Below are 22,797 nucleotides of genomic sequence, written 5' to 3' on the forward strand. Positions count from 1 at the left end.
TTGTGTGCTCTATGGCAATGGTGTCTAGATGGAATTTGTATTTGTGGCCCTGGCGCCTGGCCCAGGTCTGGCAGAATCTGTGCAGAATATCTAGGTGCTGCTGTAGGCCCTCCTTGGTTGGTAACAGAAGCACCAGATCATCAGCAAACAATAGACATTTGACTTCAGATTCTAGTAGGGTGAGGCTGGGTGGTGCAGACCTTTCTAGTGCCCGCGCCAATTCGTTGATATATATGTTGAAGAGGGTGGGGCTTAAGCTGCATCCCTGTCTCACCCCACAGCCCCGTGGGAAGAAATGTGTGTGTTTTTTTTGCCAACTTTAACTGCACACTTGTTGTTTGTGTACATGGATTTTATAATGTCTTATGTTTTACCCCCAAAACCACTTTCCATCAATTTGTATAGCAGACCCTCATGCCAAATTGAGTCTTGAAATCAACAAAGCATGAGAAGACTTTTCCTTTGTTTTGTTTTGTTGTCAATTAGGGTGTGCAGGGTGAATACATGGTCTGTTGAACGGTAATTTGGTAAAAAGCCAATTTGACATTTGCTCAGTACGTTGTTTTCAATGAGGAAATGTACGAGTCTGCTGATAATGCAGAGGATTTTGCCAAGGTTGCTGTTGACGCATATCCCACGGTAGTTATTGGGGTCAAATTTGTCTCCACCTTTGTGGATTGTGGTGATCAGTCCTTGGTTCCAAATATTGGGAAAGATGCTAGAGCTAAGGCTGATGTTGAAGAGTTTTAGTATAGCCAATTGGAATTTGTTGTCTGTATATTTGATAATTCTCTCTCTCTCGCACTCTCTCTCTCTCGCTCTCGCTCTCTCTACACTCTCTCTATACTCTCTCTACACCTCAGTACTTCAGAATCATGAGCCTATTCTGATGTACAATTACCCAAACTTGATTATATCCCATCGGGCAGTTACCCAAAGTCCGCTCTGCAATGACCAAATTACAGTTTATTCCAACTCAACAGTTACTATTGTAGCATAAGAGTATTCAATAATATTTTATTTGACACATACATAAGAAATGCTTTAACAATGTAGCACACTTGCCAGGCTGTCATTGTAAATAAGAATTTGTTTAAAAAAATGTTTTTCAGTTGCAGCATCAGTTAGTCTACAATGAGAAAGTGACATTTTATTCAACGGTCCCTGAAAGGAAAGATTTCTTACATTATATTTGACTAAAGATTTGACAGCCTGCCTAGGAAATGCTTCAACATTGTGTTACTGCTTTGTAAACAAAACAAAAAAACGTTTTTCAGTTCGAAGAGAACTCCGACAGACCCAGAGTCTTGCTTTGCAGGGGGAGAGGCTCATTGATTCTTTGTTGTGAAAAGCCCTGCCTGAACTCCAAGAACAATATGAACAGCCAGCTCTGAAGTATGGGGAGATTCCAGAGAAGAGAAAGAAAAGACAAGGAGGAGAGGGAGGTTAGCAGCCAGAGCAGTGGCAACAGACAGACAGCTGATAAAAGTCAGCTCTCTGAATGTGTTTTCTGGTACGTGCCCCGTCACAGGGCGGCTGGGTGACGTGTCACATAGCTCTGGTACGTGCCCCGTCACAGGGCGGATGGGTGACGTGTCACATAGCTCTGGTACGTGCCCCGTCACAGGGCGGCTGGGTGACGTGTCACATAGCTCTGGTACGTGCCCCGTCACAGGGCGGCTGGGTGACGTGTCACATAGCTCTGGTACGTGGCCCGTCACAGGGCGGCTGGGTGACGTGTCACATAGCTCTGGTACGTGCCCCGTCACAGGGCGGCTGGGTGACGTGTCACATAGCTCTGGTACGTGGCCCGTCACAGGGCGGCTGGGTGACGTGTCACATAGCTCTGGTACGTGCCCCGTCACAGGGCGGCTGGGTGACGTGTCACATAGCTCTGGTACGTGCCCCGTCACAGGGCGGCTGGGTGACGTGTCACATAGCTCTGGTACGTGCCCCGTCACAGGGCGGCTGGGTGACGTGTCACATAGCTCTGGTACGTGCCCCGTCACAGGGCGGCTGGGTGACGTGTCACATAGCTCTGGTACGTGCCCCGTCACAGGGCGGCAGGGTAACGTGTCACATAGATCTGGTACGTGCCCCGTCACAGGGCGGCTGGGTGATGTGTCACATAGCTCTGGTACGTGCCCCGTCACAGGGCGGCTGGGTGATGTGTCACATAGCTCTGGTACGTGCCCCGTCACAGGGCGGCTGGGTGACGTGTCACATAGCTCTGGTACGTGCCCCATCACAGGGCAGCTGGGTGACGTGTCACATAGCTCTGGTACGTGGCCCATCACAGGGCGGCTGGGTGATGTGTCACATAGCTCTGGTACGTGCCCCGTCACAGGGTGGCTGGGTGACGTGTCACATAGCTCTTGTACGTGCCCCGTCACACAGACTAAGAAGAAATAGAGAAAGTAGCATAAAGAAATGGGAACAAAGCGGTTGACTGCTCTGCTTTGTGTGTTGGCAGGAGATACAGAAGTTTGTATGTACTGTACATAACCTATAGGAGATCTTACTTCCACTACCCTTGGAATTTCAGATAGAGAAACAGGAACAATGGGTTTTTACTGTGTGCTGTGTTGGGTTTGACAGGTGGCACAGCCTCCAGAATGAAAGGCTTCCTGGGGTGTATCCGCTCGCTGCAGCTGAACGGGAGGACACTGGACCTGGAGGAGAGGGCCAAGATCACGCCCGGGGTGAGGCCGGGCTGCCCGGGACACTGCAGCAGCTACGGGGAGCTGTGCCAGAACCAAGGGAGGTGCGTGGAGATGTACAACGGCTTCTCCTGCGACTGTGGCCTCTCAGCCTATGCAGGCCCCTTCTGCCAGAGAGGTAAATAGACCATGAGCATCACATCGACCTCTAAGCTCTGATGTTCTGGTGATGATCTCATCAGCCACGTGAGAGGATGTGGTGTTCATGTTGATGCAGTCAACACAACACCAGAGGACATGTTTATATGTTATTACACTACAATCTAACACAACACCAGAAGACATGTTTATATGTTATTACACTACAATCTATTCTAAACCATCGCCATGGTTACAGTATCTTAACTGACATGCCTAGTCAAATAAAGGTTAAATAAACATTTTAAAAAATATAACCATATTAAACAAATGAGGTTTAGCCTACTGTTTTTAATTCCTTTATTGGAAGGCTAACATACGGTTAGCTCTGCAGAACATATTTATAGCTACATTTTTTGTAGTCATTTGATTTTGACCCTTAGTAGCTTCCTACCAAGGAGTGGGCATTTTATTTAACCTTTATTATGCTGAGACCAAGGTCTCTTTTCCAGATGAGCCCTGTATAGCACCACAATACACATCAAAATACAATAAACACGTTAAACTACACAGTCACATACACAATAAGACAGCACGTTATTATACACAACAGTACACGAAAAGCAAAACACAATCATAAAAAAACACATTATTTGGTAAAAAGGTCCCCTAGCAACCCTCTGAAATGTTCTAGAGGCTCCGATTCTTTCCAGAACAGCCATTTAGAATTTTTACATAGTAAACGATGACTATCAAAAAGTGAAGAATCCATAGTATTTCTGAGGACCCTCTTAGTGAGCTTGAGTTAAAACACGACTTAACATGCACTTACCAGCTGTGTGAGTTAGCTACATCAAGAGCTTAATAATATAGGAGTGTTTTCTGTACACCTTTTGATGTCTCTGAGTCATCGCCATCAGCAGGTCAACTGTATGACGCAGGCTGGAAAATTGGATGTGTTGAATAATTAATAAGAATGACTTGGACCACTTCCTGGTAGAAGCGGTCAGTAGTTATTGGTGGCAGTGCTGACTGAAACAGTAGATGTGGTAACGTAGTCAACGGAATACAGAGGTTCCATTGACCAGACTTGAGCACATTCAAATCTCTTCTAACAAAGACGATATTCGTCAAATCTGTCATGATGTATGCATTGTAACAGGCCCACAATGTGGTTACTTACACTACATAGCCAAAAGTATGTGGACACCTGCTCATCGAACATCTCATTCCAAAATCATGGGCGTATGCAGTTTGCTGCTATAAAGGCCTCTACTCTTCTGGGAATGCTTTTCACTAGATGTTAGAACATTGCTGCAGGGACTTGCTTCAGCCAACAATGTTGGGCGATTAGGCCTGGTTCGCTGTCGGCGCTGCTCATCGAACATCTCATTCCAAAATCATGGGCGTATGCAGTTTGCTGCTATAAAGGCCTCTACTCTTCTGGGAATGCTTTTCACTAGATGTTAGAACATTGCTGCAGGGACTTGCTTCAGCCAACAATGTTGGGCGATTAGGCCTGGTTCGCTGTCGGCGTTCCAATTCGTCACAAAGGTGTTTGAGGGAGTTGAGGTCAGGGCTCTGTGCAGGCCAGTCAAGTTCTTCCACACCATCTCAACAAACCATTTCTTTATGGACATCGCTGTGTGCTCAGTGGCATTATCATGCTGAAACCGAAAAGGGCCGCCCCCAAACTGTTGCCACAAAGTTGGAAGCAGAGAATTGTCTAGAATGTCATTGTATGCTGTAGCATTACGATTTCCCTTCACTGGAATTAAAGGGCCTAGCCCGAACCATGCAAACTGCCCCAGACCATTATTCCTCCTCAACCAAACTTTACAGTTGTCACTATCCATTGTGGCAGATTGGTCAACCAGACTGCCGGATGTTGAAGTGTGATTCATCACTTCAGAGAACGTGTTTCCACTGCTCCCGAGTCCAATGGCGGCGAGCTTCACACCATTCCACCCGACACTTGGCATTGCGCATAGTGATCTTAGGCCTCTGTGTGGCTGCTCGGCCATGGAAACCCATTTCATGAAGAACCAGACTAGCAGTTTTTGTGCTGTAGTTGCTTCCAGAGGCAGTTTGGAACTCGGTAGTGAGTGTTGCAACCGAGGACAGATATTTTTACGTGCCACACATGCTGCACTCATCCCGTTCTGTGAGCTTGTGTGGGCTACCACTCCACGGCTGAAACATTGTTGCTCCTAGACATTTCCACTTCACAATAACAAACCTACAATTGACCAGGGCAGCTCAAACAGGGCATAAATTTGACGAACTGACTTGTTGGAAAGGTGGTGACCTATGACGGTGCCACGTTGAATCTAACTGAGCTCTTCAGTAAGGGCCATTCTACTTCCAATGTTTGTCCATGGAGATTGCATGGAAGTGTGCTAGATTTTATACACCTGTCAGAAACAGGCATGGCTGAAATAGCTGAATCCACTCATTTGAAGGGGTGTCCACATACTTTTAGCCATGTAGTGTAAGTCCAATTTGGATATATTTGGCTGTTTTCACTGCATAGCATTTAGAAGTTGTCACTTTTTCAGGTTTAAAAGAAGTGACTGCTAAATGCTAAAACCCGTTCTCATAAACTGGTTAGTAAAGCTAGCATACGGAAATCATTGATGGTAGTCAAAGTCGTTTTAACTATTATGCAGTTGATTGGTAACGATGACATGAACATGTATTGGGGTTGACACCCATACAAGCATTGTACTCCGATTTCTACCTCAACATAGCGTGAAATAGACATATAAACAATAGCCTAAATGTAAGCAAATTTTACTGGGAGGCATTGAGGAGATAAGTGATATTTCCCTCATGGCCATTTCCCCCACACATTTCCATGGCATTTCCACATTTTGGGGTCGAGTTCCATTGACCTCTTTACCGCATGCCAAGCCGCTGGTCACAACACTTGAAGACTGTTCTTAATTAGTGTTCTTGTTATAGATGCTCTACTACTCCACAGGCTAGCTCTTGTCAGTTAAAGAGTGTATTGTTCTGTAAGTAACAAGGTCATAATAGTGTTAATTATGTCTGTAAGAAGAACATTTTATAGAAGAACAAAGAAGTGGGTTATTAAATATATTGACGTTTTAAATACATGTTCAAAACTCTGCATTGGCTTAATAATAGTTAACGCAAGGACAGAATGTTAACAGAGTTGACAAAATCTTTGACAAAAATACAAAGCAAAGTGAAAGACACAATACCATTGATTGCTATTTGATTTGCTTTAGTAGGATCCTCATTAGCTGATGCCAATGCAGACAGCTAGTCTTACTGGGGTCCGACATATAACAAAAATGCATTACAGACCAAATAATTGACAATTTACATACAGTATCAGTCAAGAGTTTGGACACACCTTCTCATTCCAGGGTTTTTCTTTATTTTACTCTTTTCTACTTTGTAGAATAATAACTGAAGATTTAAAAATGATGAAATAAGACATATGGAATCATGTAGTAACCAAAAATTGTTGAACAAATCTAAGCAGTTAGCTCAGCTGTACACCATAAGTTCATTAGAGATAACTGCACCTCAGATTGCAGCCCAAATAAATACTTCACAGGGTTCAAGTAACAGACACATCTCAACATGAACTGTTCAGAGGAGACTGCGTGAATCAGGCCTTCATGGTTGAATTGCTGCAAAACTAAAGGACACCAATAAGAAAACTTGATTGGGCCAAGAAACACGAGCAATGGACATTAGACCGATAGAAATCTGTCCTTTGGTTTGATGAGTCCAAATTTGAGATTTTTGGTTCCAACCGCCGTGTCTTTGTAAGACGTAGAGTAGGTGAACGGATGACCTCTGCATGTATTGTTCCCACCGTGAAGCATGGAGGAAGAGGTTGATGGCGTGGGTGTACTTTGCTGGTGACACTGATTTATTTAGAATTCAAGGCACACTTAATCAGCATTGCTACCACAGCATTTGGCAGCAATAACCATCCCATCTGGTTTGCACTTAGTGGGACTATTATTTGTATTTCAACAGGACAATGACCCAAAACACACCTCCAGGCTATGTAAGGGCTATTTGACCAAGGACAGTGATGGAGTGCTGCATCAGATGACGTGGCCTCCACAATCACACGACCTCAACCCAATTGAAATGGTTTGGGAGGAGTTGGACTGGTTCAGAGAATGCCAAGAGTGTGCAAAGCTGTCATCAAGGCAAAGGGTGGCTACTTTGAAGAATTATTTTGATTTGTTTAACACTTTGGTTACTACATGATTCCATATGTGTTATTTCATGGTTTTGATGTCTTCACTATTATTCTACAATTTAGAAAATAGTATAAATAAAGAAAAATGTGTGAATGATTTGGTGTCCAAACTTTTGACTGATACTGTACATGTCAGTACTGACACACAAGTAGGTCACAAGGGGAGAGGTGTTGTGCCGCGAAGTGTTGCTTTATTTGTTTTTGAAACCAGGTTTGCGTTTCACTTGTGCTATATAAGATGGAAGGGGGTTCCATGCACTCTTGGCTGTTTAATACTGTACGTTTCCTTGAATTTGTTCTGGACCTGGAGACTGTGAAAATATCCCTGGTGGTATGTCTGGTTGGGTAAGTGTGTGTGGCAGTGCTGTGTGTAAGTTTACTATGCAAACAATTTGGAATTCCCAGCACATTAATGTTTCTCATAAAAGTGACGCAGTCAGTCTTTCCTCAACTCTTAGCCAAGACAAACGGGCATGCATTGTATTAATATTAGCCCTCTGATTACAATCAAGAGCAAGACGTGTCACTCTGTTCTGGGTCAGCTGCAGCTGAACTAGGTATTTCTTTGCTGCATTTGACCATACAGGAATACGGGATAATAATCAAGATAAGATACAACTAGAGCCTGCAGGATTTGCTTTGTGGAGTATGGTATCAATAAAGAAGAGCATCTCTTTATTACGGAAAGACCTCTCCCTGTCACGTGCGTTGCAATGAGTGGACCAAGGTGCAGTGTACTTAGAGTTCCACATGTTTTAATCAATGAAACTCACCAAAACAAATACAGAAGAAAAGCGAAATGTGACGTTCTGGGCTGCTCACAGGCAGCTACACAAAAACAAGATCCCACAATCTAAGGTGGGATAAAGGGCTGCCTAAGTTTGATCACCATTCAGAGACAACGACAAACAGCTGCCTCTGATTGGGAACCATGCTAGGCCAACAAAGAAATCGAAACATAGATTTGTCCACCCAAGTCACACCCTGACTTAACCAAATAGAGAATAAAAAAGGCCCTCTAAGATCAGGGCGTGACACTTCGGTGGCGCCTCTGGTGCGGGGATCGTCGCCGGGAACTCCGGACCGTAGATCGTCGTCACGGGCTCCGGACCGTAGATCGTTGTCGCGGACTCCGGACCGTAGATCGTCTCTGGAGGCTCCGGACTGGGAACAGTCGCTGGAGGCTCCGGACTGGGGACCGTCGCTGGAGGCTCCGGACTGGGGACCGTTGCTTGAGGCTCCAGACTGGGGACCGTCGCTTAAGGCTCCGGACTGGGGACCATCGCTTGAGGCTCCGGACTGGGGACCGTCGCTTGAGGCTCCGGACTGGGGACCGTCGCTGGCGGCTCCGGACTGCCGACCGTCGCTGGAGGCTCCGGACTGCCGACCGTCATTGGAGGCTCTGGACTGCTGACCGTCATTGGAGGATCTGGACTGCCGACCGTCATTGGAGGATCTGGACTGCAGACCGTCGCTGGAGGCTCTGGACTGCCGACCGTCGCTGGAGGCTCTGGACTGCCGACCGTCGCTGGAGGCTCTGGACTGCCGACCGTCGCTGGAGGCTCTGGACTGCCGACCGTCATTGGAGGCTCTGGACTGCAGACCGTAGCTGGAGACTCTGGACCTTGGATCATCACTGGAGGCATCAGGCCATGGATCATCACTGGAGGCTCCGGGACATGGATCATCACTGGAGGCTCCGGGCCATGGATCATCACTGGAGGCTCCGAGCCATGGATCATCACTGGAGGCTCCGGGCCATGGATCATCACTGGCCAATAGAGAATGAAAAAGTCACTCTAAGGTCAGGGCGTGACACTCCCTATCTTTACAACCATTGAATCTATATGTTTTGTCCATGGAAGTTTACAATCTAAGGTGACACCAAGTAATTTGGTCTCCTCAACTTGTTTAGCCATACCATTCATTCATTACCAGATTCAGCTAAGGTCAAGAACTTAGGGAACTATTTGTACCAAATATAATTATCTTAGTTTTAAAGATGTTCAGAACCAGTTTTTTACTGGCCACTCATTCCAAAACAGACTGCAACTGTTTGTTAATAATTTCAGTGACTTCATTAGCTGTGGTTGCAGATGCATGCATGGTTGAATCATCCGCATGGTTCTAATTCTCAGAGTAAAAACTTGATGGACACTATGAAAGCTTAAACCAATTGAATTCTTCCCAGAGGATCAATACAGCTGCATTAGACAAAGACATTTTCACAAAAGCACTGATATTTAACATTTTCTCCTAGGCTGAGTCTCCTCCAACCATCTGAACAAACATTGCATCATTACGGCTAGGCAGGACACTAAGTGATACGGGCCATAAACTTTTCTTTCTCCCTTAACGTGACCTGACCTGACCTCAAACCCTTAATCACTAATCCATGGCTCTCTCCCCTTATCTATGCCTGCCACGTGATTGCTTTCCCTACATTCAGTACATTCCAAACTTAATTGCTCCCACCATATGGGGGATTTTAAATCCAAGATGGCGTAGCAGTGTTGTCCTCTCGTGGACTTTTGTATTTTTTTCATTTTTTTGTATACAGTGCCTTGCGAAAGTATTCGGCCCCATTGAACTTTGCGACCTTTTGCCACATTTCAGGCTTCAAACATAAAGATATAAAACTGTATTTTTTTGTGAAGAATCAACAACAAGTGGGACACAATCATGAAGTGGAACGACATTTATTGGATATTTCAAACTTTTTTAACAAATCAAAAACTGAAAAATCTCTTTTCAATCTCTTTTCCATTTTTAAATTAAATATACCTTCCGGTAACCCGCCTCACCCAATGTGACACGGATCCGCTATTGTTTTAGACCTAATAGCCAGAACCTCCATCAGAGACTAGCCATTAGCTACTAGCTATTTTAGCCATTGTTAGCCACTGCTAGCGGCCTTTCCTTCTGCACAGACACCAGCTGTTTTTTTTTGTTGCCAGGATAATACTTGCCAGCCTCAGACTGTTTTCTCCACAACAACGCCGGATTCCTGCCGTAAACCCTGGAGCATTACTCCTGATCATCACCGCTAGCTAGCTGCCACCGAGTGACCCAGCCCCGAAGCTAGCCCTGAGCCAGACCCACCTCCCGGCCTACTCTGTGTTCACCCAGCTACTCAGCCGATGCCTTCCGGACTCTATCCCAACATGGCTAGAATTCACTACTCCACTGGATCCTTGCCGTAAGCTCTGGACCTTTGCATCGGATCATCACTGCTAGCTAGCTGCTACCAAGTGGCTATAGTGGCTAACGCCCCTGCCCCGAAGCTAGCACCAATTAACCTTGAGGCTAATCTCAGGCACATCTCCCGGCTAGCAAGCTAAATTACTACAACTACAATTACCTCTTTCGCCATCTGGTCTGGACCCTTTATCGACATGGCACCCCGCCATACCACCACGACTGGTCCGCCGACTTAACTCCATCCGCTGTGCCTCAACCGGCCTTTGCCGGATGTCAGAGCAGACGCTTCTATTTACCCAAGCCTGCTAACTTTAAACTCTGTGTGTCCCGCGTTCTAGTGTAGTAACGACTACCCCACGGCTTCCCTGTTCCATCTATTGCTGTTCACTGGACCCTATGATCACTTGGCTACATAGCTGATGCCTGCCGGACTGTTCATTAATCACGGTACTTAATTTAGTTTATTTTTTGTTAATCTGTCGGCCCCAACTCAGGCCATGTGTGTAGTTAACCGACCCTCTCTGCCCATTCATCGCCATTTTACCTGTTGTTGTTGTCTTAGCTGATCAGCTGTTGTCTTACCCATTGGTGCCTTAACTAGCTATCCCAATCAACACCTGTGATTGCTTTATGCCTCGCTTTATGTCTCTCTCAAATGTCAATATGCCTTGTATACTGTTGTTTAGGATAGTTATTGTTGTCTTAGTTTACTGCGGAGCCCCTAGTCCCACTCAACATGCCTCAGATACCTCCTTTGTCCCATCTCCCACACATATGGTGACCTCACCCAGCATAACTAGCCTGTCCAGAGATGCAACCTCTCTTATCATCACTCAGCACCTGGGTTTACCTCCACTGTACCCTCACACCACCATACCCGTCTGTACATTATGCCCTGAATCTATTCTACCATGCCCAGAAATCTGCTCCTTTTATTCTCTGTCCCCAACGCACTAGACAACCAGTTTTGATAGCCTTTGGCGTACCCTAATCCTACTCCTCCTCTGTTCCTCGGGTGATGTGGAGGTTAACCAGCTTCTCCTTCACCCAAATCCAGATAGCAGATGTTCTGAAAGAGCTGCAAAACCTGGACCTATACAAATCAGCTGGGCTAGACAATCTGGACCGTCTCTTTCTAAAATTATTTGCCGCCATCGTTGCAACCCCTATTACCAGTATGTTCAACCTATCTTTTGTATCGTCTGATAACAAGTTCAAACAGTTAACGAGTGGAGGACAGAGGAGCCTCTTAACCTCTTGAAACTCCCCATCCCGGATCCGGGATTGTGACTAAGCCTCAGGCTCATTAGCATAACGCAACGTTAACGATTTCTGAAAATCGCAAATAAAATTAAAATAATGCGTTTGCTCTCAAGCTTAGCCTTTTCTTAACAACACTGTCATCTCAGATTTTCAAAATATGCTTTTGAACCATAGAAATTGACTAATTTGTGTAAGAGTATGCAAAGCTAGCATAGCATTTTGTGTAGCATGTAGCACGCAACATTTTCACAAAAGCCAGATAACCAAATAAATAAAATCATTTACCTTTGAAGAGCTTCTGATGTTTTCAATGAGGAGACTCCCAGCCACATACCAAATGCGCAGTGTTTCCTGAAAGCGTCTGTGTGTAGGAGAAATCGTTCCGTTTTCTACATTGCGCCTGGCTACCGAAACGAACCGAAAATGCAGTCACCTACAACGTGAAACTTTTTCCGGATTAACTACATAATATCGACCGAAACATGGCAAACGTTGTTTGGAATCAATCCTCAAGGTGTTTTTTCACATATCTCTTCATTGACATGCAGTTCTTGGAAGCTTGCTTCTCTCTCTCTGCCCCATGGAAAAATACTGGCAGGTGACTTTGCGCACCAATTTCGGCGCAGGACACCGGGCGGACACGTGGTAAATGTGGTCTCTTATGGTCAATCTTCCAACGATCTGCCTACAAATACGTCACAATGCTGCAGACACCTTGGGAAACGACAGAAAGGGCAGACTCATTCCTCTTGCGTTCACAGCCATATAAGGAGATCATGAAAGACAGAGCCTCAAAAATCCTTGTCATTTCCTGGATGCCAAGTCATCTTGGTTTTGCCTGAAGCTCACGTTCTAGGGCACGCACAGAGAAGATATTTGTATTTCTGGACACGTCAGAGTGTTTTCTTTCGAACAGTAGCAATTATATGCATAGTCGAGCATCTTTTTGTGACAAAATATCTTGTTTAAAACGGGAACGTTTTTCTTCCAAAAATGAAATAGCGCCACCATAAGTGTAAGAGGTTAAAGAAGAAGTTACAGGTCTGTGAGAGCCAGAAATCTTGCTTGTTTGTAGGTGACCAAATACTTATTTTCCACCATAATTTGCAAATAAATTCTAAATCCTACAATGTGATTCTCTGGGGTTTTTCTCTCATTTTGTCTGTCATAGTTGAAGTGTACCTATGATCAAAATTACAGGCCTCTCTCATCTTTTTAAGTGGGAGAACCTGCACAATTGGTGGTTGACTAAATACTGTTTTGCCCCACTGTATATATATAATATATATATATCTATATATATGGGAGATGTGTTAGAATAGCATTTATGTATTTTGTATATATTTCTTTCCTTCAAAATGTATCACTGTAACAATTCGGCCACTTGGGTACATTTGGGTACATTTGTGTGGGACACCTGGGTGACTTCATGCTCAATGTCATGTAGCTCGCTCATTTTTGAAGTTATCTGTCCAACCTTTGCTCAGCTATTGTTGCCATCTTATGTGCTTCATTCAAATCATCCACAGCATCCTATCTGTATGTTTGGATGTTCTTGGTCATTTGAAATATGATGCAGCAACAATAAAAAACAGAAAACTTATGTTTATTTCCTTGTATTTTCTTCTACCAGATCTATTGTGTTATATTCTCCTACAGTCAATTCACATTTCCACAAAACTCAGAGTGTTTCCTTTTAAATGATACCAAGAATATGCATATCCCTGCCTCTCGGCCAGAGCTACAGGCAGTCAGATTAGGGTATGTCTTTAGGCGGAAATTGAGAAAAAGGGGGTACCACATAGAAGTAAACCTGTTATGGCTAGCGTTCCCCTAGGGGACCCCCCCCCCCTCCCCCATTCAGCTGAAAAAATATTATTTAGAGATATTTAACTTTCACACATTAACAAGTCCAATACAGCAAGTGAAAGATAAACATCTTGTTAATCTACCCATCATGTCCGATTTTTAAAATGTTTTACAGCAAAAACACAACATATATTTATGTTAGATCACCACCAAATCCCTCAAAAAACACAGCCATTTTTCCCGGCCACAGATAGAGTCCCAAAAGCAGAATTGGAGATAAAATGAGTCACTAACCTTTGATAATCTTCATCAGATGACGCTCATATGACATCATGTTACACAATACATTGATGTTTTGTTCGATAATATGCATATTTATATCCACATATCGGTTTACATTGTCGCCATGTTCAGAAATGCCTCCAAAATATCCAGAGTAATTACAGAGAGCTACGCCAGATAACAGAAATACTCATCATAAACTTTGACGAAAGATACATGTTTTACATATAATTAAAGATACGCTGGTTCTTAATGCAACCGCCGTGTCAGATTTTTTAAAAACGTTACGAAAAAAGCCTACCATGCAATAATCTGAGACGGCGCTAAGACGTAAATATATTTCTCCGCCATGTTGGAGTCAACAGAAATACGAAATTACATCATAAATATTCCCTTACCTTTGATGATATTTCATCAGAATGCAGTGCAAGGAGTCCTAGTTCCACAATAAATCGTTGTTTTGTTCCATTATGTCCATTACTCGTGTCCAATTAGCTGTATTTGCTACCACTTTCAGCTCACGTGCCCAAAAGCTGACGCTGGTCCAGACGAACTCGGACGAAAACTTCAAAAAGTTATAGTCCAGGTCGAATAAACTGGTCAAACTAAGTAGAGAATCAATCTTCAGGATGTTATTTTCATATATATCCAATAACGTTCCAACCGGAGCATACGTTTTCATCTGCAGCCAAATGGAACGATGGTGATATCAACAGACAAATGCGCAAAAGGGAAATTGCATTCTGCCAGGACAGTGACTCATTCCCCTCCCATTCGGTCAAAGTTCACACCAGAGGCTCCATTCCACGTTCTGCGGAATGAGGACATCTAGTGGAAGGCGTAGGAAGTACTAACAGATCCCTATCTTGTTTGGAAGTGAAGAGGAACTGACTTGAAATTAGACCCACATTCAGAATTTCACTTTGTGTTTGGAAGATTGCCTGCCCTATGAGTTCTGTTATACTCACAGACATAATTCAAACAGTTTTAGAAACTTCAGAGTGTTTTCTATCCAATACATTTACATTTACATTTAAGTCATTTAGCAGACGCTCTTATCCAGAGCGACTTACAAATTGGTGAATTCACCTTCTGACATCCAGTGGAACAGCCACTTTACAATAGTGCATCTAAGTCATTAAGGGGGGGGTGAGAAGGATTACTTATCCTATCCTAGGTATTCCTTGAAGAGGTAATCATATATTAGTAATCTAGGACAGAGTAGGATGCAGTTCACTATGGGCACGCAATTCATCCAAAGTGAAAATACTGCCCCCTATTTAACTTCTTGATACTCCCCACCCCGGATCCGGGATCGTGAATAAAGCCTCAGGCTCATTAGCATAACGCAACGTTAACGATTTCTGAAAATCGCGAATAAAATGAAAATAATGCGTCTGCTCTCAAGCTTAGCCTTTTCTTAACAACACTGTCATCTCAGATTTTCAAAATATGCTTTTGAACCATAGCAAATCAATAATTTGTGTAAGAGTATGCTAAGCTAGCTTAGCATTTTGAGTAGCATTTAGCACGCAACATTTTCACAAAAACCAGATAACCAAATAAATAAAATCATTTACCTTTGAAGAGCTTCGGATGTTTTCAATGAGGAGACTCTCAGTTACATAGCAAATGTTCAGTTTTTCTTGAAAGAATCTTTGTGTAGGAGAAATCTACCGAAACTAACCGAAAATTCAGTCACCAAAATGTCAAACTTTTTCCGAATTAACTCCATAATATCGACCGAAACATGGCAAACGTTGTTTGGAATCAATCCTCAAGGTGTTTTTTCACATATCTCTTCATTGATATGCAGTTCGTGGAAGCCTGCTTTCCCCTCAGAATCGCATGGAAAAATACCAGCAGCTGAAAAAGACGCACCAATTTCGACGGAGGACACCGGGCGGACCCCTGGAAAATGTAGTCTCTTATGGTCAATCTTCCAATGATATGCCTACAAATACGTCACAATACTGCAGACACCTTGGGGAAACGACAGAAAGGGCAGGCTCATTCCTCTCGCATTCACAGCCATATAAGGAGACAATGGAAAACGGAGCCTCATAATCCTGCTGGTTTCCTGGATGCCGTTTCATCTTGGTTTTGCCTGTAGCTCCCGTTCTAGGGCACCCACAGATAATATCTTTGCAGTTCTGGAAAGGTCAGAGTGTTTTCTTTCCAAAGCTATCAATTATATGCATAGCCGAGCATCTTTTTGTGACAAAATATTGCGCTTAAAACGGGCACGTCTTTTTATCCAAAAATGAAATAGCGCCCCCATAGCATCAAGAGGTTTTAATCCTCGTAAATATTCCCTGTTTTAGGTCAGTTAGGATCACCACTTTATTTTAAGAATTTGAAATGTCAGGACAATAATTTATTTTAGCTTTTATTTATTTCATCACATTCCCAGTGGGTCAGAAGTTTACATATACTCAATTAGTATTTGGTAGCATTGCTTTTCAATTGCTTAACTTGGGTCAAAAATTTAGGGTAGCCTTCCACAAGCTTCCCACAATAAGTTGGGTGAATTTTGGCCCATTCCTCCTGACAGAGCTGGTGTAACTGACTCAGGTTTGTTGTAGGCCTCCTTGCTTGCACACTCTTTTTCAGTGCTGACCACACATTTTCCTTGGGATTGAGGTCAGGGCTTTGTTTAATGGCCAATCCAATACCTTGACTTTGTTGTCCTTAAGCCATTTTGCCACAACTTTGGAAGTATGGTTGGGGTCATTGTCCATTTGGAAGACCCATTTGCGACCATGCTTTAACTTCCTGACTGATGTCTCAAGATGTTGCTTCAATATATGCACATATTTTTCCTTCCTCATGACTCCATCTATTTTGTGAAGTGTACCTGTTTCCTCCACCATCCTCACAAGGTCCTTTGCTGTTGTTCTGGGATTGATTTGCACTTTTCACACCAAAGTACATTCATCTCTAGGAGACAGAAAGCGTCTCCTTCCTGAGCGGTATGACGGCTGCGTGTTCCCATGGTGCTTATACTTGCGAACTATTGTTTGTACAGACGAACGTGGTACCTTCAGTCGTTTGGAAATTGCTCCCAATGATGAAACAGACTTGTGGAGGTCTACAATTATTTTTCTGAGGTATTGGCTTATTTCTTTAGCTTTTTCCATGATGTCAAGCAAAGAGGCACTGAGTTTGAAGGTAGGCCTTGAAATACGTCCACAGGTACACCTCCAATTGACTCAAATTATGGCAATTAGCCTATCAGAAGCTTCTAAAGCCATGACATATTTTTCAGGATTTTTCCAAGCTGTTTAAAGCCAAAGTTAACTTAGTGTATGTAAACTTCTGACCCACTGGAAATATTGTGATACAGTGAATTATAAGTGAAATAATCTGTCTGTAAACAATTGTTGGAAAAATTATTTGTCATGCACAAAGTAGATGTCCTAACCGACTTGCCAAAACTATAGTTTATTGACAAGAAATTTGTGGAGTGGTTGAAAAATGAGTTTTAATGACTCTAACCTAAGTGTGTGTAAACTTTCGACTTCAATTGTAGCTCTGAATCCATGATATGGCATGGGGTTGAAAATACATAACACAAGTTTTCTCATCGCAGGTTATGGTCAATAATATCAAAGGATGCACTGAAATCGAACAGTACAGCGCCCAAAACCATATTATTATCAATTTCTTTCAGCCAATCATCAGTCATTTGTGTCAGTGCAGGACATGATGAGTGCCCTTGTCTATAAGCATGCTAGAAGTCTGTTGTTAATTTGTTACCAGAGAATTAGCATTGTATTTGGTCAAACACTAATTTACCCAACAATTTGCTAATAGCTGGCAGCAAGGTGATAGGTCTGCTGTAAGAACCAATAAAGGTTGTTTTACCACTCTTGGGTAGCGTCATGACTTTGGCTTCCTTCAAGACCTGAGGACAAAGATTTTCCTCTAGGCTCAGATGAAAGATATGACAGATAGGAGTGGCTATAGAGTCATCTACCATTCACAGTAGCTTTCCATCGAAGTTGTCAATGGCAGGAGGTTTGTCATTATTGATCGATAACAATATTTTTCCACCTGTCCACCTAACCTTACAACATTTTAACTTGCAATGCTTTTCTTTCATTATTATTTGTTTTATTCATGAGTAGAATGGCTCACTGTTCGTTGTTGGCATTTCCTCCCATTTTGCTAATGAAGTAACCATTTTTTTATTAGTAAGCCATTTGATTCGATGAAAGATGGAGTTGAATTGGTCTTTCTGCCCATAATTACATTTAAAGTACTCCAAAGTTTTTTTTTCATCATTCATTATATCATTGATCTTTGCTTCATAATACAGTTTCTTCTTCTTTTTGTTGAGTTTAGTTACATAATTTCTCAAGTTCTAACAGTCAGTTTCTTAAGGTGCATGTTTATCAATACTTGGAAGAATCAATTTCATAAATTCATTAAGTGCAGCGTCTGGATGCTCCTTATTAATCACATCAGACCAACAAATGTTTTTAACATCATCCACATAAGAGTAACAGCAAAACCATTCAATTCAACCCAGAACCCCCCCCCCCTATTTTACTTCCTTGTCCTCCAGAGGTCTCGGCTGACTTCAAACCTGGGACATCGGTCCAGTACACATTCAAGGAGCCGTATGAGCTGAACAGGAACATCAGCACCCAGTCCTCCTCCATTTACTCTGACCTCAAGCTACGGGGAGAGAATGTGTCATTCAGCTTCCGTAGCTCCCAGAGTCCCGCGCTGCTCCTCTACGTCAGCTCCTACTATAGAGAGTACCTGGCTGTGCTGCTCAATAGGAATGGTAAGAGGCGGAGGGATTTCAAAATCCAACCTGTGATATTAGTTATGTCGTATTACTATATTTAGACAGGTTATTAACAATGACTGTAAGAGCGAGGGGGGGTGTTGGGGGAGAGAGAGGGAGGAGATAGAGAGAGGGGGTGGGGGGGAAGAGGTTTGGGAGAGGGGGAGATGTTGAGGGGGTGGGGGTGGGGAGAGGGTTGGGAGAGAGAGGGAGGAGATAGAGAGGGGTGGGGGAAGATGGGAGATGGAGAGGGGGTGGGGAGAGGGTTTGGGGAGTGAGAGAGGAGATAGAGAGATGGAGGGTTGGTAGAGGAGAGAGGGGCGTGGGCTGAAGAGGGTTGGGAGAGAGGGGGGGATAGAAATAGGGGGGATGGGGAAGAGATGGGGGGATAGAGAGAGCATGGTTGGAAACAGCTGCTGAACTGAGCAGGTCCTCATCTCGCTGCTCATTTTCCTCCACTAGCAGATTCATTTGGATTAATTTGAGTCTCCAAGTCCCTGTAGACACCAGGCTTGTCAGACACCACTGCCTCTTAATTCATCCACAGTAACATGTGTGGCATTGTCGGTTGTTCTAAGAGAGCATATGCAAGATATCTCAGTAAGAGTAAGAAAGTGCAAAATATATCTTTCTTGATAGTAAATATAGTCAACATATCTAAATACAAAGGGACAGTTTATCAACTTGCCAGGCCTCTTTTTGATTTGATTTGGATCTTCCGTTTGTCCTGTGTTAGATGTGATATTAATGAGGAGAGTTTGAATATAAAATGAATATATTTTGCCTGGTAGCTAGGCTACTACTAGTGTCTCCAGCTACACAGTAAATTCCTTTAACCCTTGTCTGGTGCTCGGGTCTGTGGGACCCATTTTCAATGTTTACTCAAATAAAAATGACACAATTCATTATTTGAGACTTGAGACTCATTGACCTTGGCTCATTTTCTGTGAAGAACATGTAAAACAACACATTTGTATTAAGTGCATACTGTGCACGCCCCTAAACATTTATTTTACGTATGTGGTGTTCATAATAAAAGTGTAGAAAAGTGTGTGTGTAGGTGAAAGCAAGTAAAAATTAAACAAAGTTTTGCTGTGTGCCTTCACTCTGTCGTCCTCCTCCCTGGCCCTGCTGTTTCAACATAGCACCAAGAACCTGTCTGTCTCCCTGCATGTCTGTCTCCCTGCCTGTCTGCCGCTTTTCTCAGACTCTGTACCCTTTGTAGTGTGTGAAACTACACAATGTCTTGCGGGAACCTGCACAATGTTATTACAATACATTATTTAAATACATTTTTTTTTTAAGAAAGTGTTTTCCCACACTGACCCAACCAGGTTCAAATTGGGGGAGGGACACAAAAAATAAATAGCTTTGCAATTGTGGCTCCTTACAACAATCAATCAGTATGGAAAAAATAATCTCTACTCAGAGAGGTCTTAGAATTTTTTTGCAGACTGAGAAGCTAATGTCCCTGTCAATTCAGAGTCTGACAGTGAGCTTGAAGAAGAGGATGAGATTGACCCTCAGCCAGCCCCAGGACCAGCCCGTCAGCAACCAGCTCATCAACAGCGTGCAGGAGGAGAAATATGGATGTCAAAAAATTGTGAAATTGAATGGTCTGCCTGCCTAAGGAGTGAGCCACCCTGCATGGCTGCCAATGTGATAAGGATGCAACCAGGGCCGATGCGGATGATGGTTACTAATGTGCAGGACATAAAGTCTTCTTTTGAACTGTTCATCCGAGACACCATCCAGAAAATCATTCTGGACTGGTGTTTTTGGAGAGAAATTGAAGGAGATGGACCAAACTCATTTACATGCATACTTTGGGGTTCTTATCCTTGCTGGTGGTTTCAGATCCAGCGGGGAATCCACAGAATCCCTGCGGGATGCAGAAACTGGCACAGAACCTTTCCATGCAACAATGTCTCTGGAAAACTTCCACAATATTTCCAGGATTATGCGCTTCGATAATCAAGACACCAGACCTGCTCGGTGGCAGAGAGACAAGATAGCTGCAATCAGGTCAGTGTGGGACAAGTAGGTGGACCGCCTTCCCCTGTTTTACAACCCTGGGCCCAACGTTACTGTTGATGAGCAGCTTATGCCATTTAGAGGCCGCTGCCTCTTCAGGCAGTGCAAACTGTTTAAACCCGGAAAATATGGATTCAAGATCTGGGCTGCCTGTGATGCTGCTTCCTCATATGCGTGGAACTTGCAAGTGTATTGTTTTATACATTTTTTATTTAACCTTTATTTATCTAGGCAAGTCAGTTAAGAACAGGGAAGCTAGATGTAGGAGCCCCTGAGAAGAACCAAGGGATGCAGTTTGTCCTGGACGTAACAGGGACTCCGTGGCCATAACATTACATGCAATAACTTTTTTACTTCGCACAAGCTGGGACAGGAGCTCCTCGAGGAAGCTGACGATGGTAGGAACAGTACGAAAAAACAAGTCAGAGCTCCCAACTCAGCTGTTGAATACATGTAACAGGCCTATCAATTCCTCTAAGTTTGTGTTCACGGCCGACACGTCCCTCGTGTCCTACATGCCAAAGAAAGGCAAAAATGTGGTACTCATGAGTACGCTGCATATCGATGGGAGAATCTGTGGCCAGGAACATAAAATCAGAAATCATAATGCCACAAAAGGAGGGGTGGACAATTTCAAAAAGCTGGTGACTGGCTACAGCTGCAAAAGAAGAACCCTATGCTGGGCACTTGTCATATTCTTCAACATCTTGGACATCTCGGCGTACAACGCGTTTGTCAACTGGATGGCATTGAACCCAGATTGGAACAGAGGGAAGTTCTACAGGAGACGGCTGGGCAAGGCATTGGTAAGACCTTAAATTCAGATGAGGCAACATATCCCAAGGACCCCAGCTTCTGCAGCCATTGTGAGGAGGATGCTGGTGCCCCATCTGCCCAACCCACAGGACCAACAACTTCAATACCAGAAGTAAGTGTGAGTGATGTTGTTGCATGTGTGTGTGTCTGACTCTCCTACCTTGGCCTGCTATAACTATATATGTGAGTGAGTTGAGATGTTAGTAAAATTCCTGAACTAAGTGTTTTTATCATTCTAGATTGCAGCCAGTACCAACAAGATGAAGCGTTGTGTGGACCCAAGAAGGACAGGAAGACAATGACACATGCATCAAGTGCAATAAATACATTTACAACACACACACAGTAAACCTCTGTCCCTCATGTGTTGTAGACCGGGGCTCATTTATCATTTCCATAAAATACTGAATGTAAAATTTGTTCTTCCAATTTGTTCAGTTCAAAACAATAAACATCAATAGTGATGAAAACCATGTTTTATTTATATTTGTTCGAGATGAACATGATTTATTCCACCCGTGTCTTGATTATAATAGATTTTTGTTTACAAAAATCACATTTTATCAAAAATAACCCGCGAACATTGGGTGAATAACAAAAACATGAACACCATGCAAGGGTTAAGTAGATACGGTTAGCTACAACATGTTCAAAAACTAACTGCAGAGGTTAAATAAACTCAAAGTGTAGTGGGTGTTTAAGAAGTTTGATATTCTCTACTGTATAGAAGTTGCAGTAAGACTGCCTCTACATTACCATGTACTGTACTGCAGTGGAGGCTGGTGAGGGAGGGGATGGCTCACTTAATTCCAGCCATCAATATAAGGCGGCCTCCCCTCACCAGCCTCCACTGCTATGCTGTATGTCTAATGAATGTGCAATTCAAAAAGGTTGCTTCTGATACATTTTTTTGATGGTCCTGAGAAGTGTGATGGACTGCCAAGTGTGTTACTGTGGAGTGTACAGTCATCCAGTTAGTTAACGCACTTCTTCCTGAACGATCGTCCAATTAGAGCTCAGTGAGCGGTTGTTCTCGGAAACCCTGGATAGCTTCTTCTCCGAGTGGTCAGCGACGCCCCACTGGCAGATAGTCTACACTCTGCCCATGTCAATGTGTGACAGTAATCTAATGTGATGGTCCTCTACTTGAAAATAGGAATGGGCCCTTTCCACTTACATAAGAGTTTCTTTTACCTAGGGCACAAATCATAAAATGGCTCAAATACTCCTGTACCTTACAGTGCCTCAGTAATTGTAGACTTTCTGATATGATGGCCCTCTGCTTTAATCGAAGAATGGGCCCTCTCCCTCATTTATAAAATAGTTGTTTAATTTGTCCTATGGCACAAATCATTTTAATGTCTATTTAACACTCTTACCCTCTCAAATATGATTTTCTTTCACATGGATGTGTGTTAACACTCTTACCCTCTCAGATATGATTTTCTTTCACATGGATGTGTGTTAACACTCTTACCCTCTCAAATATGATTTTCTTTCACATGGATGTGTGTTAACACTCTTACCCTCTCAAATATGATTTT

At 43.3% G+C, this 22,797-nt stretch overlaps 1 protein-coding gene across 2 annotated transcripts in view; it reads left to right on the forward strand.

Annotated features, from left to right (window-relative positions):
• The window catches only part of cntnap3 (contactin associated protein family member 3), a 217,379-nt gene that overhangs the window by 171,127 nt on the left and 23,455 nt on the right, over positions 1-22,797 (forward strand). For both annotated transcript variants that reach the window (XM_064977502.1, XM_064977503.1), the window contains exons 18-19: positions 2,599-2,838; positions 18,176-18,400. In XM_064977502.1, coding sequence (XP_064833574.1) covers positions 2,599-2,838; positions 18,176-18,400 — 465 coding nt within the window. The remainder of the gene's footprint in view (positions 1-2,598; positions 2,839-18,175; positions 18,401-22,797) is intronic.

This window comes from Oncorhynchus masou, chromosome 11, assembly GCF_036934945.1.
Source record: "Oncorhynchus masou masou isolate Uvic2021 chromosome 11, UVic_Omas_1.1, whole genome shotgun sequence".
NCBI lineage: Eukaryota > Metazoa > Chordata > Actinopteri > Salmoniformes > Salmonidae > Oncorhynchus > Oncorhynchus masou.